Raw genomic sequence first — 21,635 nt, 5'->3', positions numbered from 1 at the left:
GATTTTGGTGCAAAGACGCCATGGCTAAACGTGATGTCATACAAATGAAAACATACAAACTGGAGGTTATTACGTTACCTGTACGATTCAAATTCGGATAAAATTATATTAATATGATGAATTCCAGGTAGGTGTTGTTTTATTTTCGAATATATAACGTGACGGTACCCAAATTGCACCTATTTTGACAGTTTTTTCACCTACGTTTTTTTATGTGTTTATTGTGTAGCCCTATCCTTCTTTATCGTATAGGTACACCAATTTAATTTTTAATCCATAATGAGTCATAAAAAAATGGGTTGAATCAACCTCCAAACTATCCATGAATCTGAAATGAGGAGTACCCAAATTGCACACATGCTTAAATTCACATCGTCAAAAGTCTAATAACCGAGCTTTTGTTTCCTTTCTTCAAATATTTTGAACAATTAGATATTAGTCCATGCTTATTCTTCATATTTTACGAAATGGATACTTATTATATAGTGTATTTGCTAATTTTAAAAAGATGACGTTTTGATGACGTCGCATGATGACGTTTTCGTACATTTTGCTTTTTCAGTAAACAGTCCATCTGTTGATAAATACTGTGAACGTTTTGTGTTTATGATATCTAAATATGTTTACCTATGTTGAAAGACATGCATAGTATCAAATCATAAAAAAAACAAATTGTTTAGTCTCTAGGAAACCTTGTAAGATTTCCGTCACTATTTTTTCTAAATAGGTGCAATTTGGGTACTCGGTGCAATTTGGGCACCCTTACGTCAGTAGTAATCAAACATTTGTTGATTCAATCAACTGTGGATTTGACAGCAACTTTTAGCTAATGAAAAAAATTGTTACATACAAATTGCATTAGAATATATATTATACCCCCTCAAGTTAAGTTGGGGCTATATTTTACTCAGTTTGTTGGTCAGTCTGCTTGTTGGACTTATTTAAAATTTGCCCTTTTTAGATATTGAAAAAGTGGAATATATCTAATGACTTTTTACTTTGATTAGATATTTTTATCACAAATTCTCCCTGTTTCAGGATTTTTATTTCAGTTAAGTTTGACAAGTGCTGAAGGAGAATGTCCTTATGAGGGTGAAAAAAGACTGAACAACGATAAAGGGAAAGAGTATGCTGTAGTTAACCCAGACATTCCAGGAGCCTTTGACTTTTATCCAGAACTTCCAACAAAAGTAGATGGAGATTCTGGAGAGAATTTTATTATTTATAAGATAGGAAATGGCACTCAATGTTTTTTTTCCGTTTATGTAAAAAGTAAGAAACTTAATTACTTTATAGTGCATGAATCTATTATCAGTACCTAAGGTTCTAGTGATGTCATAATTAAAGTAATATTTAGATTAACTTCCTTTGTCCAGCATAATTGTAGTTGAACCAACATCAACTATAATTGACATATCTCTAACTACAAAAGCAATGTTTAATTTTTAGTACCCACTGCAAAATGAATGCAAGCACTCAAAAGCACTTGATTTATTTTGTTCATTAATTCCTTGTTTGTTTCACTTTTTCTGGACAATCTCATGTTAATTGTAGAAATGTAAAGAAGAATGAACATCATAGTTTTTATCACAGTTTTTGGTACTGTGCATTAATTTTTTTTTCTGTGAATTGAAATTTTACAAAATTTTTGTGGATATTTAGATTTGAAGTTTTGCATAAGTTCGAATTGAATTTTATAGAAGATTTTTAGTTTGTTGGTTGTTTACATAAGCCCATTTAAGCATGAATATTAGTATCCCACAAATAATAAGGAATCAACAGTCACATGACAGTATATTTCAAAATACGTTAAAATGAAAAGAAAAAAAAAAATTAATAACACGATTGTTATTGTGTGATTGACCATGTGACACTATAGAAATTATACATTTGTATCTCCATGTTTTACAGTTCTTAAGTGTGACCAGGAAGTCAGCAGTATAAGTGATTTTGAAGGTGGCACAAACTGCTCCGACCTGATATGGGGGAGATCATGTAATGCTGCCTGTTCTAATGGTAAAGTGTCTGTTGGTGGACCAGCAGAGTATACATGTGAAAGGGATAATAATAACAGGACTTTTCTAAAAATAGATCACCCTGCTGTATGTCAAGGTATGTTTATCTCTTAAAAATTATTAAACAGATATTTTTACTTCAATCAAATTATGCTGTAATTTATTTCTCAAAGATAAACAATTGATGATTTAAAAGATGCATTTTTGGCAAAGAAAAGACAAAAAGCAAACCCAAAACATGTTGAAAAGTGCAATCAGGGTCTATTTTACAGTAACTTGGGTAATTTAATTTACAATTATCATTATTCTACATGATACAATTAACAAAATTGCATAAATCTAACCTGGGCATTTTCTGCAATCAAATGTATGTGTTTATTCCCTATCATATTGCTATTTAAAAGTGTAAGGTGGACTTATCTAAATTTAATGCAAGAGTGGTATGTCAATTTTGTTATGTTAACCACAATAACTGATAATATGATTTGAAATTCACAACTCTTCCAGTCTTTCCATCAGTGATTACGATCGTCCAGTCTTTCCATCAGTGATTATGATCGTCCAGTCTTTCCATCAGTGATTACGATCGCTTTGATTGTAAGAAGAACCTAAGATAAAGAACACTATTTCTGAGAATATCATTTGCTGAAATTTTGTTTAAAGAATTTCATTAGCTCATTTTAAAAAATAGAACCAACACTGGTAGATATGTAGTAAAATAATAATGAAAATTATCATGTTCTACATTTAATCCAATTGTGGTCTTTTTCTATGCTGCTGCTGTAGTCAACCTTAGTCAACAGGGGCATTAAGTGTTACCCTTGGCCGTCCTTCCATCCATCTTTCCTTCCTTCCATCTGTCTGTTTTTCCATTTGTCCCATTTTTGTTTCTGTACTTTAACTTAAGTTTGCCTCAAGCACATTTTATGAATCTCATACACAATGCTAAAAACCGAAACTTGCAAACAGAGTTATAATTTAGGTAGTAAGTCACATGCGGTTCTCAAGTTTTGCCTAATTATTACTTGGAAAATATCAATTGTTTTCTTTTCCTCACTCTAACTTAAGTTTTCCTCATTGCAATTTGATTTTAATGAAACTCATACACAGTGCTAAGAACCAAAACCCAGGCTGACAGATTTCAAATTTGGGTCATTTGACAATCTATAGTTATGCCTCATTTTAACTTGGAATATTATCAAGCTTGTGCGGGCACATTCCTGTCCTCAGACATTTACTTCTTTTTTTAAATTTATACTGTGAAAGTATGTTTATTTGTGGGGTACCAATTTTCGTGGTTTTCGTGGATTAGTACTTTATCAACGAACTTAAGTGTCCAACGAAATAAATCAACCATTGTTCAAATCAAGACATGGAAAGATCCCCATCGGTAGTTTGACTACTGATATGATCTAGAGAATATATTGAATAACGCCAAATAGGATTATACTTTAATAGCAGTCACAGAACTACAACGGCATGCAGGATTGTATCCATTTAATCTTTAATAACCTATATCAGCACAACTTTTGATCTTTTAATTCTCATAAAAAATATTTTTGATCGACGAAAGTCAGATTTTTAGTATTGATATGCTAGTATGATAAAGTGTTCATTTTATATCCTCATAGTTCTCATACATATTTTTTTAATTTTCAAATGAGATCAGAAAAATGTTGCGACTACATGTAGCTCAAAAAAATGGCTGGAACACAGCACTTATAATGCTTTTATTCTAGGAGTTATGCCCCTTTGAACTTAAAGGTAAATATACTACTGCAACAGTTCTTCATTGCAACTCCTCTGAAACCGAATTTTATGAAAAATTGTACATAATGAGAGCATATATATACAACATTATGTAGATGAGCATATTTACAAGGAAACTAAGATTTAAAATTTTTTTCATAGCAGTTATTCCTCTTTTGACTTTGAAATTTGAACTAGATATACTACTGCAACAGTTTTTCATTGCACCACCCCTAAAACCACTCCAACAAAATTGCATAAAACTTTGTAGTTAACCCTTTCCTCCAAAAGGACCCTTTTTGACATCACCCCCTTTACTCCATAATGAGGCCTATTGACGCCATCCCCTTTACTCCATAATGATGCCTTTTGACGCCAGTGTAGTGCCTCAGTTTAAAAATCTTTCCTACGAAAAATCTGTATCAGACTTAATAGAGTTTATACATGGAAATATTCATGAGAACATCTGACTGGAGTTTCATTGATGAAATATTCGTTATCACAATGCATTAATATTTTAAACGTACTTGATGATTTTTTTTTAATTGAAAAAATCCTATGATAATCAAGTATTCAATGGAGGAAAGGGTTAATAATTGGACTAATTATGAAGATGTGCATATATCCTCAACAAAAAATATATCAATTAACTTTTGTTGGAGTTATGAGTCTTTGAACTTAGAAATCTGTTGAGATTTTGTTTGGCCAGTGACAGTGTGGGGTGTTTGGTATATTTAGTTAATTAATAAACTTGCATGAAATAACTGTCTGTATGATTTCAGATTCTGCTTATGCTGTTAAATGTCCACAAGATGTGACAATCTTCCCGGAATCAACTTACAGTCGCTCTACAGCCATCACATTAGATAAATGGACTATTCCAACTTCACTAGACAGTAATGGAAATCCTTGGACGGTGGAAAGCCAAACAGCAAAGGAAAAAAATTATGAAATTGGCAGATACACCAACATAGTGACAGCTTACAGTTCAACAGGGGAAATCAGTATTTGCAAATTTGACTTCATCATTAAACGTAATGTTTTACTTTCCATATGAAGTTGTTGAAGGAGAAATATATAAGTAACATATAATTCAGAACAGGCAAATTTTTACCAATTGAGCAACTCATCAATTTAGGAATCTCTTTTGTTGATAATCAATTATTTAAGATAACAAACTTTTGCTATTTGGTCAACTGTTTAGTCACACTTAAACAATTTCAACAATATTTGGTGTATAGAAATCACTATTAGATATACATTTCTATCTGACAGTAATTACTTGACCCTGTCATCATATTCAGGGTTCAATAACTTATATTTAAGGTTGTCAGTTACTATTAGGTATAGTGGTTAGAATAGATGTAGATTGAATTTCTTCAGTTGTATACCATGTATACATATATGTAGTCTGATTAATACCTTTACTTTGATCTTCACATAGTACACCTCTCTTCATACAATTCAGTGTCAGTAATGATTGAATTATTCAAACAGATATCTCAGTGTGTCAACTGGCATGATTTAATTAAACAAAAAACATGGCCATCAAAATTTGGATAAAGATTCAGCATCAGCCTTTGACTTTTGAAAATGCTCCCATAGGGTGAAGAAAAATCCTATGATACTGAGGAGAAAAGGTAAGAGCAGCTACTGAAAGCTGACATTTTTGGGGATTATAGGTTGAAATTCACCCTTGAAAGAAAGAAAAAATTTGGTGATCAGTAGGCCATAGGTCAAGGTCATAGTGCCTTTTAACAGACTGAAATTGTGTGTAAAATTTCATCATTGCAAGCATCTTTTTGAACTATAATTCAGATACTTACCAATCTTTGATGGATAATGTATAAGTTGTGGTAAACAACTACTGAGCTTAAATTATAAAAAGTGCTATACACAGACAGACGATCTGACATATGAAGGCTCTGACTTCCATTATTTAAAGTCAGAGGGGGGGGGGGGACAATCAAGTCTTTTTTTGTTACTCAAATTACCCCTAGTTTGTACATATATCTAAATATCCGATTAATTTCAGGATTAGGATGTACAGTTCCTCAAGTGGAGGATTCTACAATAGAAGGTGCTACACCTAACCGTACATATATTATCTCAACATACGGGGAGAAGAAGATATGCAAACAGGGCTATGCTTTGAAACCAAAAAAGAATTACCGTGACTTTGTGAGAGTAGAATGTGTAGAGACATCACCTGGACAAACAGAGTGGAAGCATTGGTACAGTCGAAACTGTACAAGTAAGATCTTATTTTAATAATAAGCTACATCAAAAGACACCGGACACTTTGTCAATAGTACAAGTAAATGTTCATAGTCAATGTTTCTCAACTGGTATTGGCAAAAAATTGATTGTCAATGTTTTTGTACTACATGTAGTAAAAGTATATATAGATAGTTTAATATGTGTAGTGCCAATGAGACAATTCTCCATCCAAGTCCGAATTTATAAAAGTAAACCAATATAGGTCAAAGTATGGTTTTCAATACAGAGCCTTGCCTCACATCAAAAACAGTAAGCTACAAAGGGCTCCCAACATTACTTGTGTAAAACCATTCAAACAGGAAAATCAAAGGACTATAATCTATATGAGTAAAATAAATAGTCAGTGGTGGATTCAGAACTTTTTGTAAAGAGGGGGGTGTTGGCCTGCTGACTGTGCTAACTGATCTTAGAGGGGCCCGCTCCAGTCATGCTTCAATGATTCCCTATATCATCAACCAAAATGTTCCCACGAAAGTGGAGGCCCAGGCTTCCCAGCACCCCCCCCCCCCTTTGGATCTGCCTATGATACAAATTTATCTTACTGACTATCTAAACATGTGGCATTTAGACTAGTGGCCTATCAAAGTGATTAAGCCTTCATTACTGTAATTATAAAGAACATACTTTCATTAGTCTATACAAAAGTGTTGCAGAAGTTTTTTCACTGACATTCAATTCATAGAAATCCTAAATCCTAATAATCTAAATACAGAATTATAAATTTTATCTATTTCAGAAAATGAAGTACCTAAGATCTGTGATAGACAGGTTAAGCTTGATGGAGAAGAATCAGAAATTGCCTTTTTAAGTTATGATTTTATGGAATGGAAGAGCTTGGTTGAACAAAATATAACTTCATGCAAGTTTGGGGCTATTGTAAATGTTGATAAACCATCAATGTATGATCTGGAAATGACATTCCAAACAGACACATCTATACCTCTTACTGCGGACAAATGTTTCTTTGAAGTCTTATTATATGCTGGTGAATCATCGCTTGGTACCCCTATGAAGGTAAGTGGTCAAAAGTTTAACTTAACAATCAGACACCTAGTTTGCGAATGAAAGTATGAGATCCAATAAAAGATTAATATGAACAAGTATTCTGAAGGTATTGTACATGCAATACAATATCTGCTTCCCTCTGTAATGCAATTGATCAGTTGATTCAAGCTTTACAGAAAAAAGTATAAAAACTGATATTTTCTTATTAAAATGCTACATATTCAGCAAAAATAATTCAAATGAAATCAAACTCATCTAAAGCTGTAATTTCTTGTGGTTAGACAACTAAACTAGTTAACTGATTCAGACATTTCAGAAACATTTAAGGAAATCTGATATTTTCAAATTCAAAATGCTACATCTACAGTAAAAATCATCAAATGAAAGGAACTCATTTCAAGCTGTAATTTCTTGCGAATGAACAACTAGTATACGACAAATATCTAGTTAACTTATTCAGGATTTATAGAAAAAAGTGTGGACAACTGAGATTTTCAATCAGTTTTCTATCTATAAAAGCAACAACATTGATTTAAATGCTCTAACAGAAGAAAAAAAACACTAACTCAATTTGCAACTAGTAATTCTATATGGCTGTACTGAAGAATATACAAGGTGCAAATATCATACCAATAGTTCCCTTCTTATCTTTATACCACTGATAATAGTTAAGACAGGAAATACATATGATGGTCCATTTATTTGTCAGGGGTACATGGCAAGTGATACTTTTTGTAAATAAACATTTTACCAAGCCTGAAGTTTTTTTATCAAGGAGGAAAGATATATCTGTGTAAACCGTTTATGATTTATTCTTTTTATCTTTGCAGAAGTTTGATTGCAACCTTAAGGGATCTGTAAAAATAATATGGCCAACTCTCGATTTTACATTAGTGTTCCGAGTTTTGGACAGTTTCAAGTCTCAACAAAATACAGATTTGACAGGAAATGGAACAATACTTTTCTCAATGAAAGAATGTTCTAACTGTGCTCTCTCTGATTTAACAGGACTTGATGTTATGGTATCTGAAATACCATCTTTCAAATGTAAGTAAACATTCTTGATTATGGTTAAGTTATGTATGAATATCGTTCCAAATATAATATTATTCATGTTACAAAGTATTCTATAAGTTAATGTATTTCATATTTTTGGAGTGCATTTTAACTATCTTCGAAGAGACATTTGTTGTCGAAATACACATCCGGTGCAGAAAAATTGGTACCATTAATGTTAATTGACCTTCAAATTATGTGAGGTTATGTTTTAAATGTACTGATGTTTAAAACTGAGAAAATCATTACCTAAAAACAACCTAAGCACTATGAGCACTGTGGGTATTAAATTACACTCCCACTGGACTTGCATCCCTGTGTAATGCATTCTACATCAAAAGTCGCAGGCAAGCCAAAAATAAAGCATTATTCATAGAAACTTAAGAGCAGTAAATTCAGTTATATTTTTTTTTTTAAACTGGCATTACATAGTTTTATTTGGCAATCGCCAATGGCAGTCAGCAGGGTTAAAGAACATCAGTTGTTCGACCTGTTAGTCAAATGCGTTTTGTTTAAATATACTTTTTCACTCTTTTGGTCTTTTGGAAAATTTTGTTTGTGCTGTTTTTAGACCCTTCTACAACGAAATTTGTTTGACATGCACACGTAAAAAAATTGCGGTTTTTATCCAACGCAGTCATAGGTTTGAACGTAGTTTTCAATTTAGACTCGTTTATATTTTTTGTTTGGGCATGTATCATATTTTCCCTCCGGTTTATATGATCCGTTCATCCTATATATTGACTCTTAAAATTCAAGAGTTAATCTAAAAATGAGGGTACTTTCTCTTAAAATGAGGGTGCTTTTTATATGGCCTTCCAAATACCGTTTCGATCCCTAACATCACTGAAGAGACATTTATTGTCGAAATCCGGATATGGTGTACTAAAGAAATATTGACACCAAATGTTTGTGGCACAACATCCTGTCCACAAGTTAACAATTATTTTGTTTTCTGTGACATATTAAATTTATAATAAGATCCATTTTGTTACAACCTGTGATCAATTTTATTTGGCAATCGCCAATGGCAGTCAGCAGGGTTAAAGAACATCAGTTGTTCGACCTGTTAGTCAAATGCGTTTTGTTTAAATATACTTTTTCACTCTTTTGGTCTTTTGGAAAATGTTGTTTGTGCTGTTTTTAGACCCTTCTACAACGAAATTTGTTTGACATGCACACGTATAAAAATTGTGGTTTTTATCCAACGCAGTCATAGGTTTGAACGTAGTTTTCAATTTAGACTCGTTTATATTTTTGTTTGGGCATGTATCATATTTTCCCTCCGGTTTATATGATCCGTTCATCCTATATATTGACTCTTAAAATTCAAGAGTTAATCTAAAAATGAGGGTACTTTCTCTAAAAATGAGAGTGCTTTTTATATGGCCTTCCAAATACCGTTTCGATCCCTAACATCACTGAAGAGACATTTATTGTCGAAATCCGGATATGGTGTACTAAAGAAATATTGACACCGAATGTTTGTGGCACAACATCCTGTCCACAAGTTAACAATTATTTTTTTTCTGTGACGTATTAAATTTATAATAAGATCCATTTTGTTACAACCTGTGATCAATTTTATTTGGCAATCGCCAATGGCAGTCAGCAGGGTTAAAGAACATCAGTTTTTCGACCTGTTAGTCAAATGCGTTTTGTTTAAATATACTTTTTCACTCTTTTGGTCTTTTGGAAAATGTTGTTTGTGCTGTTTTTAGACCCTTCTACAACGAAATTTGTTTGACATGCACACGTATAAAAATTGCGGTTTTTATCCAACGCAGTCATAGATTTGAACGTAGTTTTCAATTTAGACTCGTATATATATATAATATATATAAATATATGTGCCCTTTTGTTTACAAAGTGGGATTAAATGCTTAATTTGTAAGCGCATTCTTGCCATTTATACTTTTCTATTTCATTAATTTACAAATAAATGTTTCCCAACTCTGTGTCAGCAATGACAAGAACATAAATTTCAATAACTATTAAGCACTGTGAACCATCATAGTGAATAAGACAACAATCCTCCAGAGTTTAAATGAGGAGATATACACACATGACATAAGCAATTCTAAGATTATAGGTACTGTACGGCATGACCATCTACAATTGAGAAAAACCCATACCTTATAGTCAGCTTTAACATGAAAAATATGAACAAATGACCCAAACTTTCATCTGAAATAATTAGACTCTAAATTGAACGATCTTTGTTTGGGAGACGTTATGAACTCGAAATAATAAACTATCTTGTTGTTTATAGATAAAGTCAAGATTGCAATGAAATCTACACAAACAAGTATTTACAATTTTCAGTTGAAAACAGTTGATATTTTCATGCCTTTTGTATGATTTTGATTTTATAATCTGTTAGTAAGTTAAACATTTATGTAAGTGGGATTTTCTCGCTTTGTTGAAGACTCATTGGTGGCCTTCGTCAGTTTTCTGCTCTTTGGTCAGGTTGTTGTCTCTTTGACACATTCCCCATTTCCATTCTCAATTTTATGTTGTACACATCCAACTACATTGTTTATTTTTAAATATTATGAATTTATTCATATTTATAAATTTCAGTTAACCCATTCCTTCCCTGTAAAATGGATGGTTGTTTGGAAGATTCACTTCAAATGTTTAAAATAAAACGTGCACCAAATACCCGAGATCAAATGTTTGAATTAGCATACAAAACATGCACTGCTAACATAGAGGTACAAAGTAATACAAAGAAGATATGTTTCCGCCAAGCAAATCTTAATGAAAAACTTCATGACCGCTGTAGACCAGCTACAGATAAATACCGCCACATTCTTATACATATGGATTCTGTTTTCACTTTGGTAAGTTTAATTGAGTTTATAAGGAAAATACTTGATTTTTGCCTTGAAATTAAAGAATGTCAAATCAATTAAAGATTAAATTTGCTCATTAGAAAATAAATACAGATTGATTGTTGTTTGCTAAACATTGAGTGGCATTTAACTGAAATAAAGCATTGAAAAGAGTGGCGAAAGATACCAGAGGGACATTCAAATTCATAAGTTGAAAATAAACTGACAAACCCATGGCTAAAAAAGAAATAGACCAACAGACAAACATTAGTAAACAAAACACAACATAGAAAACTAATGACTGAGCAACACGAATCTCACCCAAAACTGGGAAATGTTGTAATATTCACATATTTTGTTTCCATTGTTGAACGTGGACCCTTGATAGAACCTCAAAATGAACTGCAAAAATATTTGAAGTCTTAGTATATATATAATAGTTGGGTGATTGATAAAAGGTTCGATTATAATATGAACATGGCAGCCAAAGTCACTGGTCCCTATTGTATTTTACAGGTTATTAAATGTGATGATCTTCAGGGATGGTGGTGTTTACCTCAGGATTTTCCAAAATTTCAAAATCTGACGATCACATGGAATTTGATATACCTCCATGGTACCGTTACAGAAGAGCTATGGGTACTTTCTGCATCCTCCGGCAATAATAGCCAAGCCTGCTCACAGCCTATCATTTATACTACACCCACACCAGGTAATATATCATATTAGTTTTGTTGTATGTGAAGAATAGAGATAAATAAAGGAAAATTTACAATACACCACAACCATGTTATATATCTTGTAAGTTTTATTTATGACGAAGAATCAAAATAGATAAAGAATTATATTTTCGCAAAGAGACATTGTTTTACCCTTTGAACTTTTTTGAAAATGTTTTGGTTTTTTTTCATTAACAGTAAAGGTTACTCGAGCTCCTAAGGAAGATAACAGTGGTTTATCGACTCCAAGAATACTAGGGATAGTGTTTGGTGTATTGTCAGCTTTATGTACATGTTGTGTAGGTGGATATTGCTGCTGCTGCAAGAAGAGAAAATCACAAGGTATTTTATTGTTTTCCCCTAAATCATTTGCATGTTCTGTTTTATAAAGACTGCACAGGGTGTATTACTGATTTGTATCATGGTTTTGTGAGTAGGTTCTGTTCCATAATAGATGTATTAGGTATATTTTTTCCAATTGTTTTGTGATTAAATTCTAGTCCATATAGTCTGCATTCAGGTATTTGACTGATTTCTCCCATATTTTGTGATTAAATTCTAGTCCATTATACACTTATTCAATGATATTTAACCATTTTTTGTGGAAAGATTATAGTCTGCATACAGTAATTCTCTTATATTTCTCCATATTTTACGAATAGATACTGATCCATTCAGACTGAACCAGGTATTTTATTGTTTCCCTTTTATACCTTATGAATAGATTCTGGTCCATATAGACATGATAGACGTCATAAGGAGTTTTACTGATTTTTGGTAAATAAATTCTTGTTTTTAACTGACTGTACATGGTATTTTATTGATGTCCCTTAAATTTTGTGATTAAACCCTGCCCTTTAAAGACTCCACCAGGTATTTTTCTATATATTTTGTGATTAAACCCTGCCCTTTAAAGACTCCACCAGGTATTTTTCTATATATTTTGTGTAACTTATCTGTTACATACAGACTGTTACAAAAAATATTGGATTTCCTCTCAAAATATTTTACTGATTTTCTTCTATACTTTGTGCAAATATTCTGTTCTATCAATCAACATTTTGTTGTAAAGGATAATTTTCAATATACAATTTTTTACCAACTCAGAATAGTCTAGGGAAATTTTGTGAAAACAAATATACATAATATCACATAAACAACATTATTCATAGAATATTTTTAACAAGATTTTACTGTTAAAAGTTCAGTTCTAAATAGTTAATCCTGTTTGTTCATTTTTTGGTGCTCAGATTATATACTATGCTCCAACTTATTATCATGTATTCTTTATATATCATTTAGCTTTGTCTATCTTACTTCGTAGCAATTTATTTCAATATGAATTTATAGATAAAAAAGGTCAAACTTTTACAACATCATGATGATTTCTACCAGTTTTATTTTCAACTGGCAAAAATATATAGATCTGGAAAAATAGTTGTCCTATAGAAACAATTTATAATTAGTGAGGCCACCTAAGCACCATGCTTTAACAGAATTTCTCGATCAGTATCATGCATTGATATGTCTTGTGTTTGTTTGTGTGTGCATACATTTTACTGTACCAGCATGGCTAATGATTTTAGAACAAACTAATACCTGTTTTGTCTGAAATCTATCTCACTTAAGAGTAGACATACATGACAAACATTGTAGGTCAATAAAAAACAGATTTTTGATTTGATGTATATATCTACAAAACATGGCAAAAAAAAACTCCCAGGAAAATTCAAAACGAAAGTCCCAAATTAAATGGCAAAATCGAAAGCTCAAACACATCAAACAAATTGATAATCAGAAAAGGATAGATTGATTGAAGTTTACACTGATTTCACCATTAATAATTTTCAGAACCTAAAATACGTAGGTGCATCATAACTTGTATGCAGATACCCTATGATGAGTTTCTATCTTTCAGACATCCCTTTTCCTTGACCTTATTAACTATACTACCTATGTTTGTAAGGAGCATATGTAGGATTCACCTGATCTTGACCTAATTTCATAGATACAAGAACGAAGGTTAAAGTTGCCTAGATATCTTGGATACCTTAAGCAGTATGTTAATTATATGTTGTGCATTCACTGAATGTAATTTGTACATGTCTGACATGACATCAATTTCTTGATATATTGAAAAATGATTAATTTGGTGTTGTTATGTCAGTTTATCAGTTACTATGATAAAAATAATAAGTTAACTATAGTAAGTGGATATGTTGATTGTATTGCAGGGTTCATATAAACTTGACATCATTTCATGGTTCATTGGTCAATGTTGCTATTTTGTGGTTTGATCTGTTTCTCTGGTTTTTTAAGCGATAATATCATCATATTTGGTGTATGGAATGCATAATTGTTACATGTACATGTCTGCCTAGCATGGTCAATCTTACTGTGACAACATTTTCATTTTGATGGATCTTTGATACCGCTAATGTTAATTTTTTGCAGTAAAACTTTCATAATTCAAACTTCCAACACTAATTTGATGTTTATGGGTTCCTTGCTAATATACATGTTTGTAAGTAGCAGCATATGTAGGATTCACTTGACGTCCACCTCAAGTGAAGAAATTGAGACATTTCAGTATGTATTCTCTAGCTGTCGTCGTAAACTATTTCAAAAATCTTCTCCTCTGAAACTAATAGGCCAAATACTTCCATACTTTAACTGAATCTTCCTTATGGTATCTAGTTTATAAATTGTATCCAAAGTTTTGATCTATCAACAAACATGGTCGCCATGGCTAAAAATAGAACATAGGGGTCAAATGCAGTTTTTGGCTTATATCTCAAAAACGAAAGCATTCAGAGCAAATCTGACATGGGGTAAAAATGTTCATTAGGTCAAGATCTATCAGCCCTGAAATTTTCAGATGAATCAAACAACCCATTGTTGGGTTGCTGCCACTTAATTGGTAATTTTAAGGAAATTTTGCAGTTTTTATTTATTATCTTGAATATCATTGAAGAAAAAGATAAACTGTAAACAGCAAAAATTTTCAGCAAAGTAAGATCTACAAAAAAGTTAACATGACCAATATTGTCAATTGACCCCTTAAGGAGTTATTGCCCTTTAAAGACAAATTTACTCTATTTGTTCATCAAACTTGCTTAAATTAAAAAATCTTCTCCTCTGAAACAACTGGGCTAAATACTCTCAAACTTTAAATGAATATTCATTGGGGTATCTACTTTCTAAATTGTATCCGAAGTTTTGATCCATCAACAAACATGGCTGCTGTGGCTAGAAATAGAACATAGGGGTCAAATGCAGTTTTTGGCTTATATCTCAAAAACTAAAGCATTAAGAGCAAATTTGTCAGGAGTAAAATTGTTCAATAGGTTATGATCTATTAGCCCTGAAATTGTAAGACCAATCTAACAATCCATTGTTGGGTTGCTGCCACTTAATTGGTAATTTTAAGTAAATTTTGCAGTTTTTATACGACCGCAAATTTTGAAAAAATTTTCGTCGTATATTGCTATCACGTTGGCGTCGTCGTCTGCGTCGTCGTCGTCCTTGTCGTTGTCGTCGTCGTTGTCGTCGTCGTCTTCCGAATACTTTTAGTTTTCGCACTCTAACTTTAGTAAAAGTTAATAGAAATCTATGAAATTTTAACACAAGGTTTATGACCATAAAAGGAAGGCTGGTATTGATTTTGGGAGTTTTGGTCCCAACATTTTAGGAATAAGGGGCCAAAAAGGGCCCAAATAAGCATTTTCTTGGTTTTCGCACTATAACTTTAGTTTAAGTTAATAGAAATCTATGAAATTTTGACACAAGGTTTATGACCACAAAAGAAAGGTTGGGATTGATTTTGGGAGTTTTGGTTTCAACAGTTTAGGAATTAGGGGCCAAAAAAGGGCCCAAATAAGCATTATTCTTAGTTTTCGCACAATAACTTTAGTTAAAATAAATAGAAATCAATGAAATTTAAACACAATGTTTATGACCACAAAAGGAAGGTTGGTATTGATTTTGGGAGTTTCGGTCCCAACAGTTTAGGAATTAGGGGCCAAAAAGGGACCCAAATAAGCATTTTTCTTGGTTTTCGCACCATAGCGTTAGTATAAGTAAATAGAAATCTATGAAATTTAAACACAAGGTTTATGACTATAAAAGGAAGGTTGGCATTGATTTTGGGAGTTTTGGTCCCAACAGTTAAGGAAAAAGGGGCCCAAAGGGTCCTAAATTAAACTTTGTTTGATTTCATCAAAATTGAATAATTGGGGTTCTTTAATATGCCGAATCTAACTGTGTATGTAGATTCTTAATTTTTGGTCCCGTTTTCAAATTGGTCTACATTAAGGTCCAAAGGGTCCAAAATTAAACTTAGTTTGATTTTAACAAAAATTGAAACCTTGGGGTTCTTTGATATGCTGAATCTAAAAATGTACTTAGATTTTTGATTATTGGCCCAGTTTTCAAGTTGGCCCAAATCGAGGTCCAAAATTAAACATTGTTTGATTTCATCAAAAATTGAATAATTGGGGTTCTTTGATATGCCAAATCTAACTGTGTATGTAGATTCTTAATTTTTGGTCCAGTTTTAAAATTGGTCTAAATTAAAGTGCAAAGGGTCCAAAATTAAACTAAGTTTGATTTTAACAAAAATTAAATTCTTGGGCCTCTTTGATATGCTGAATCTAAACATGTACTTAGATTTTTGATTATGGGCCCAGTTTTCAAGTTGGTCCAAATCAGGATCTAAAATTATTATATTAAGTATTGTGCAATAGCAAGTCTTTTCAATTGCACAATATTGTGCAATGGCAAGAAATATCTAATTTCACAATATTGTGAAATAGCTAATTTTTTTTTAATTAAGAGTTATCTTTCTTTGTCCAGTATAGTAAGCAAGAAATATCTGCAAGAATTTTTTTAATTGGAGTTATCTTTCTTTGTCCAGAATCAACTTAAATCTTTGTTATATACAATATACAATGTATATTCACTTTTTACTACCAACTGATAAATTTAAATAATCTTTACCATTCAGTGATAACAAGCAGTTTTTTTACATCTTAATATTTTATGATGTGTTTAAATGAGTAGTAATTGTTGCAAACTCCATTAGAATATTTTAATTGAAATTAGTTTTGGAATAAGGGAAAGGGGGATGTGATTAAAAAATTGGGTTCAATTTTTCTCATTTGAAATTTCATAAATCAAAAGAAAATTTCTTCAAACATTTTTTTGAGAGGATTAATAATCAACAGCAAAGTGAATTGCTCTAAGAGAAAACAAAAATTTTAAGTTCATTTGAATACATTCATTCTGAGTCAGAAACCTATGCTGTGTCAACTATTTAATCACAATCCAAATTTAGAGCGGAATCCAGCTTGAATGTTGTGTCCATACTTGCCCCAACCGTTCAGGGTTCAACCTCTGCGGTCGTATAAAGCTACACCCTGCGGAGCATCTGGTTGGTTATTATATTGAATATTATTGAATATAAAGATAAACTGTAAACAGCAAAGTAAGATCTACAAATAATCAATATTCAAATGGCATTTTAAAGCAAAAATAATAATTGTGAAAGGTTTAAGCAAAACGTTTCAGGTGAGCAAATCAGGCTCTTGAGAGCCTCTTGTTATATGAACTTTTACTATTGGGATGTGTCTCCCAACATTGATTGTGTTGTAATTTTACCACAATACCTATGTTGGTATATTGACTTTGTTAGAAACACCAGAAACTGTTCCTGATGTCAAACTGTCTATGCTTGATGAACATAATGACAACCATTAATTGAATTCATACTTCGGTAAGTATAAAAGTTTGTTCATATATAGATCTGTCTGTTGCTTTTCCTTTCTTAATTATAAACTATAGAAATCTTGATCAGATTGGAAAAAAAACTTCTTATGTCAAAAGTTTCAAATACTGTTCTGTAACTGCAATAAATAGTCTATTTAGGCTAAGTTATACAAGGCTCTCTCTGAAAGTGTGGATACATGTGTCTTTGAATCATGCATCTTTATTACTGCAACTTGAGTGTTTTGATCATCCATATATATATATATTCCCATACTATCCTAAGTTTCACATCACATCAGCATTTTCATTGAATTCTTTGTCCCACCTGCAAATATTTTATTTACACCCTTTACACATACATTTCATATGAGCACATAATCAGGTTTCCATTGATTTTCAAATCAGTTTGATTGTTAATCCCTTTTTAAACTTTTCAATGTAACAGTAGACTAGACATGATAGTGTGTCCACACTTGTCTATAATGTTGCATAACAATTTATATATTTTGCATGTGCTGTCATTTTGAAATTGACAAATCATGTCCTTAGAGCTATTATAGAATAGAATTTAAATAAATAATACATAAAATAAGTTTGCTTTTCGAGTTTGTAAGAAACTTTGCAATTAATAGTAAAACATCTATTACTGAAAATTCTGAATTATTGAGAACTTTTCATTAATGCATGTGAATGATGCCACTGGCTGAATACAGCAATATATTTAAAATATATATAATATGGTTCATTCTACACAAATCACAGCAATAAACGAAATTGAGGATTGAAATAGGGTATATGTCAAAGAAACAACAACCCAACCAAAGAACAGATAAACCTGAAGGCCACCAATTGGTCTTCAATGCAAGGGAAATCCAGCACGTAGGAGGTTGCCTCAGCTGGCCCTAAATAAAAATGTTTAATAGTTCAGAGAAAATGAAAATCAGACTAAACTCCAAAGTTCAGAATTAACTGTATACAGTACACTTTGTAATTTGTCAATTAAATTTGTTCTCATTCTTACCAAGCCTTTGTCTTTGTGTGCTAGTGTCTGTTTTAATTGTAATGCTTGAGCTAATTCCACAAACTTTGTTTCACTTTTTACATTGTAATGCTTGCACACAAACTTGCACAAATGTTGTTTTACTGTTTTAATAATGGATGAGCAAACTTCATAAAAATTTGTACATGATTTTTTACCAAAGTTGGGAATATTGCACTTCATCCAAACTAAATGATAAAAAGGTAAGTATGACAAGAATTAAAAACAATAAAAATAGATATAATTATCAAATATTTGGAATAACAATATCCTTCTCTGCTGAAATCCTGAAAATTATACAATTCAAACTTTTTTGTTGAAAACTTAACCTCAAGTTTATAAAATAGATAGCAAGAAATACCCAAAGTATAGAACAATAAAACAGTCAAAACCTAATGAATATTAATATCTCAGACCTTTTTCAGACTTTTGTTATATTTTTGATTAATTTGATTTGTGGTACAATAATTTACATATGGGGTTTGCATTTTGTTCTAGTGAACTGAACTTTCAAGAAATACAGTTCTCTGGCTAAAAACAAAATATGAAAATGAACTCATTATAGATACCAGGATTATAATTTTTATATGTGCCAGATGCACAGTTTGTCTTCAAAGGACTCATCAGTGACAATCAAATAAAAAAAGTTAAAAAGGTGAAATAAAATAGAAGAGCCTTTGAGAACCAAAAAGTCTTAAAAGTTCTGCAAAATTATATACATACTTTTTATTACTTAATGACTTACAGCTTGATATTGTGTGTTCATTCCTGTTGAAAAAATTTATTGATATGGCTGCAGGCAGGGGCACAACATTGTATAGTGTATTTTTTTAGTTGTTGGTGAGAAAATGTAGTCATTAATTAAACTCATCATAGATACCAAAACTAAATTTTGCATATACCCCAGACTCATCAGTGACGCTCAAATCCAAAAAAGTTAAAAAAAAAAAAAGAAAAAAAAGCCAAATAAGTAAGAAGTTGAAGAGCATTGTGGACCAAAATTCCTAAAAAATTTGCTAAATACAGCTAAGTTTATCTATGCCTGAGGTAGAAAAGCCTTAGTATTTCAAAAATCAAAAATTTTGTGAACAGTAAATTTATAAATATAACCATATCAATGATAATTCATGTCAGCACAAGTGCTGACTACTGGACTGGTAATACCCTCGGGGAAATAAATCTCCACCAGCAGTGGCATCGACGCAGTGGTAGTAAATAAACTCATCATAGATACCAGTACTTAATTTTGCATATACACCAGACGCGATGACACTTCATATAAATCCATGAAGTTTAATTGGCATACAATACCGTGTGATTCAAAATGATTGGATCATCCTGGACTATTTAAGACAAGTTACATCAATTATGATTTTGTAATTTTAATATTGTATCATTATTCACAGGGTCAAGTAATGGATTTCAATTGAATTAAATTCAGAATTCAAGGTGACAGAAAGAACTAAGCTGCCATTTGAAACTTGGAATTATTATGTGCCTAAAAGAAGAAACACTACTTATGTTAAATGCAATTGGAAATGTTTGACATTTATCACTAATGGAAATTATAACATGATGACCTGTGATTTTGTTTCCTTGATGGAGCTAAACACAACCATATTTGTATAATTTCATTGCAGTCTATGGCATCATTTTATGTCAAAATTGAAATGATTGCTAGCTTAATTTTACTTAGTTTTACTTAAATTTAAATGAGTACTAATTTGTTATTGCAATTTTTAGGGGCATTGTGATTGTTTTGTTTGTTTTGTTTTGTGTTTTATATATCAGGGCAGAAATACAGTTTTAAATAAACTCATCATAGAAAAACAGAATTAAAATTTAATGTATGCAAGAGGCGTGTTTCTATAATTGATAAAAGTCTACCTCATTTAGATCAAGATTTTTGCAGCAACATTGCATCACATATAGGAACAAATAAATCAGAAGCAGAGACACAGATAACACTTGCTTATGTGACTTTTCAGGAATTGAAAGATATTTTTCATCACTTCTCAAAAATGTTATTTGAAAAATGCTTGATGATAAGGAAAACTTAATTGTTATTACTAATATTAAGGTTGTTCAGAGTGTTCAATTTAGAGAAATTGTCAGATGGTTGTTTATTTTTCTTTCTCCATTATTTCTATATTTGTCTTTTCATAACAAGATTCAGAAGTAAGTATCTCAATTATAGTTGTGAAAAACACAGTTTTCTTTACAATAAAGAGCATTAAAAAGTAGGGGAAAGGGTATATGTCAGAAAAAAATTAATAAACATGAAATGAAAGTGTGAATTCATTATGAGCAGACATATTTTTATTGGGTTTTGTCACTCCTTACTTTTTCCCAAAAGATCCATGGTTTCAAACTATTTTGCATTGTTTGTTTATTGTCTGAAATGTATGCTTTTTCTTAAAAATATAAAGTTATGAGCTTTGCAGTATAAAGGGAATAACCATGATTATTTGAAGATATCTTATTGTTTGAACTCAGAACAACCAATGAAGAAATTCTCATCAAGCTTTTGTATTCTACCTTTTTCTAAACCTAATACAAATATTTTGTTTTATTCTAAGACAATGTATAGTTATTCAATATATTTCCGTAATTTATATTATATTGTTATTTGATTGGTGCTTATGTAGACTAGTCGCTATATTTTACAATATATATTATATTGTTATTAGATATGTGCTTACATTGGCTCTTGGCATTGTTGTTTTATATATCAGTATTTAAATTATTTGTAACATAATTTTTATCAATTTATTAGATACAAATGACTTTTATACTCTATAATAGATCTTTATATAGTTTTTCTCCGCTAAAAAGGTGACATTATATTTTTACTTTAAATGGAAGTATTCCTAAAGGTTTTACACTATGCATGAAACTTTTTATATGTGTTTGATTAAATAAAATATCTTAATGCATGTTTTGAGTTATATACATGTGCATGTCTAAATAGAGGATGTTGTTTTTGGTTTTGATCCTGTTATTGGAACTACCTCTTTTTATAAAAAAAAAATCTATTTTTTTATATACCTGATTTTTATTGTTTATATGTGAAATCTATTTGAAATTAATGTATACCTTAATTTTAATATAAACCTAGCTGCTTGATTTTTTGTTTTGATGAATAATTCCGATAATCTCTTTTGAGATT

At 31.3% G+C, this 21,635-nt stretch overlaps 1 protein-coding gene across 1 annotated transcript in view; it reads left to right on the top strand.

Moving 5' to 3' along the window:
- LOC134684989 (uncharacterized) overlaps window positions 1-20,881 on the top strand; it is a 28,116-nt gene extending 7,235 nt beyond the window's left edge. Inside the window, exons 4-14 of the mRNA XM_063544316.1 lie at window positions 1,039-1,272; window positions 1,912-2,112; window positions 4,547-4,798; window positions 5,800-6,018; window positions 6,781-7,058; window positions 7,880-8,096; window positions 10,689-10,951; window positions 11,459-11,654; window positions 11,860-12,003; window positions 17,354-17,434; window positions 19,873-20,881. Coding sequence (XP_063400386.1) covers window positions 1,039-1,272; window positions 1,912-2,112; window positions 4,547-4,798; window positions 5,800-6,018; window positions 6,781-7,058; window positions 7,880-8,096; window positions 10,689-10,951; window positions 11,459-11,654; window positions 11,860-12,003; window positions 17,354-17,418 — 2,069 coding nt within the window. The 3' untranslated portion in view covers window positions 17,419-17,434; window positions 19,873-20,881. The remainder of the gene's footprint in view (window positions 1-1,038; window positions 1,273-1,911; window positions 2,113-4,546; window positions 4,799-5,799; window positions 6,019-6,780; window positions 7,059-7,879; window positions 8,097-10,688; window positions 10,952-11,458; window positions 11,655-11,859; window positions 12,004-17,353; window positions 17,435-19,872) is intronic.
- The last annotated feature ends 754 nt before the right edge of the window (window positions 20,882-21,635 follow it).

The sequence above is a fragment of the Mytilus trossulus genome, chromosome 9 (assembly GCF_036588685.1).
Source record: "Mytilus trossulus isolate FHL-02 chromosome 9, PNRI_Mtr1.1.1.hap1, whole genome shotgun sequence".
NCBI lineage: Eukaryota > Metazoa > Mollusca > Bivalvia > Mytilida > Mytilidae > Mytilus > Mytilus trossulus.
The sequence above is the reverse complement of the archived record's forward strand: the minus strand, read 5'-3'. Positions and strand labels throughout refer to the sequence as shown.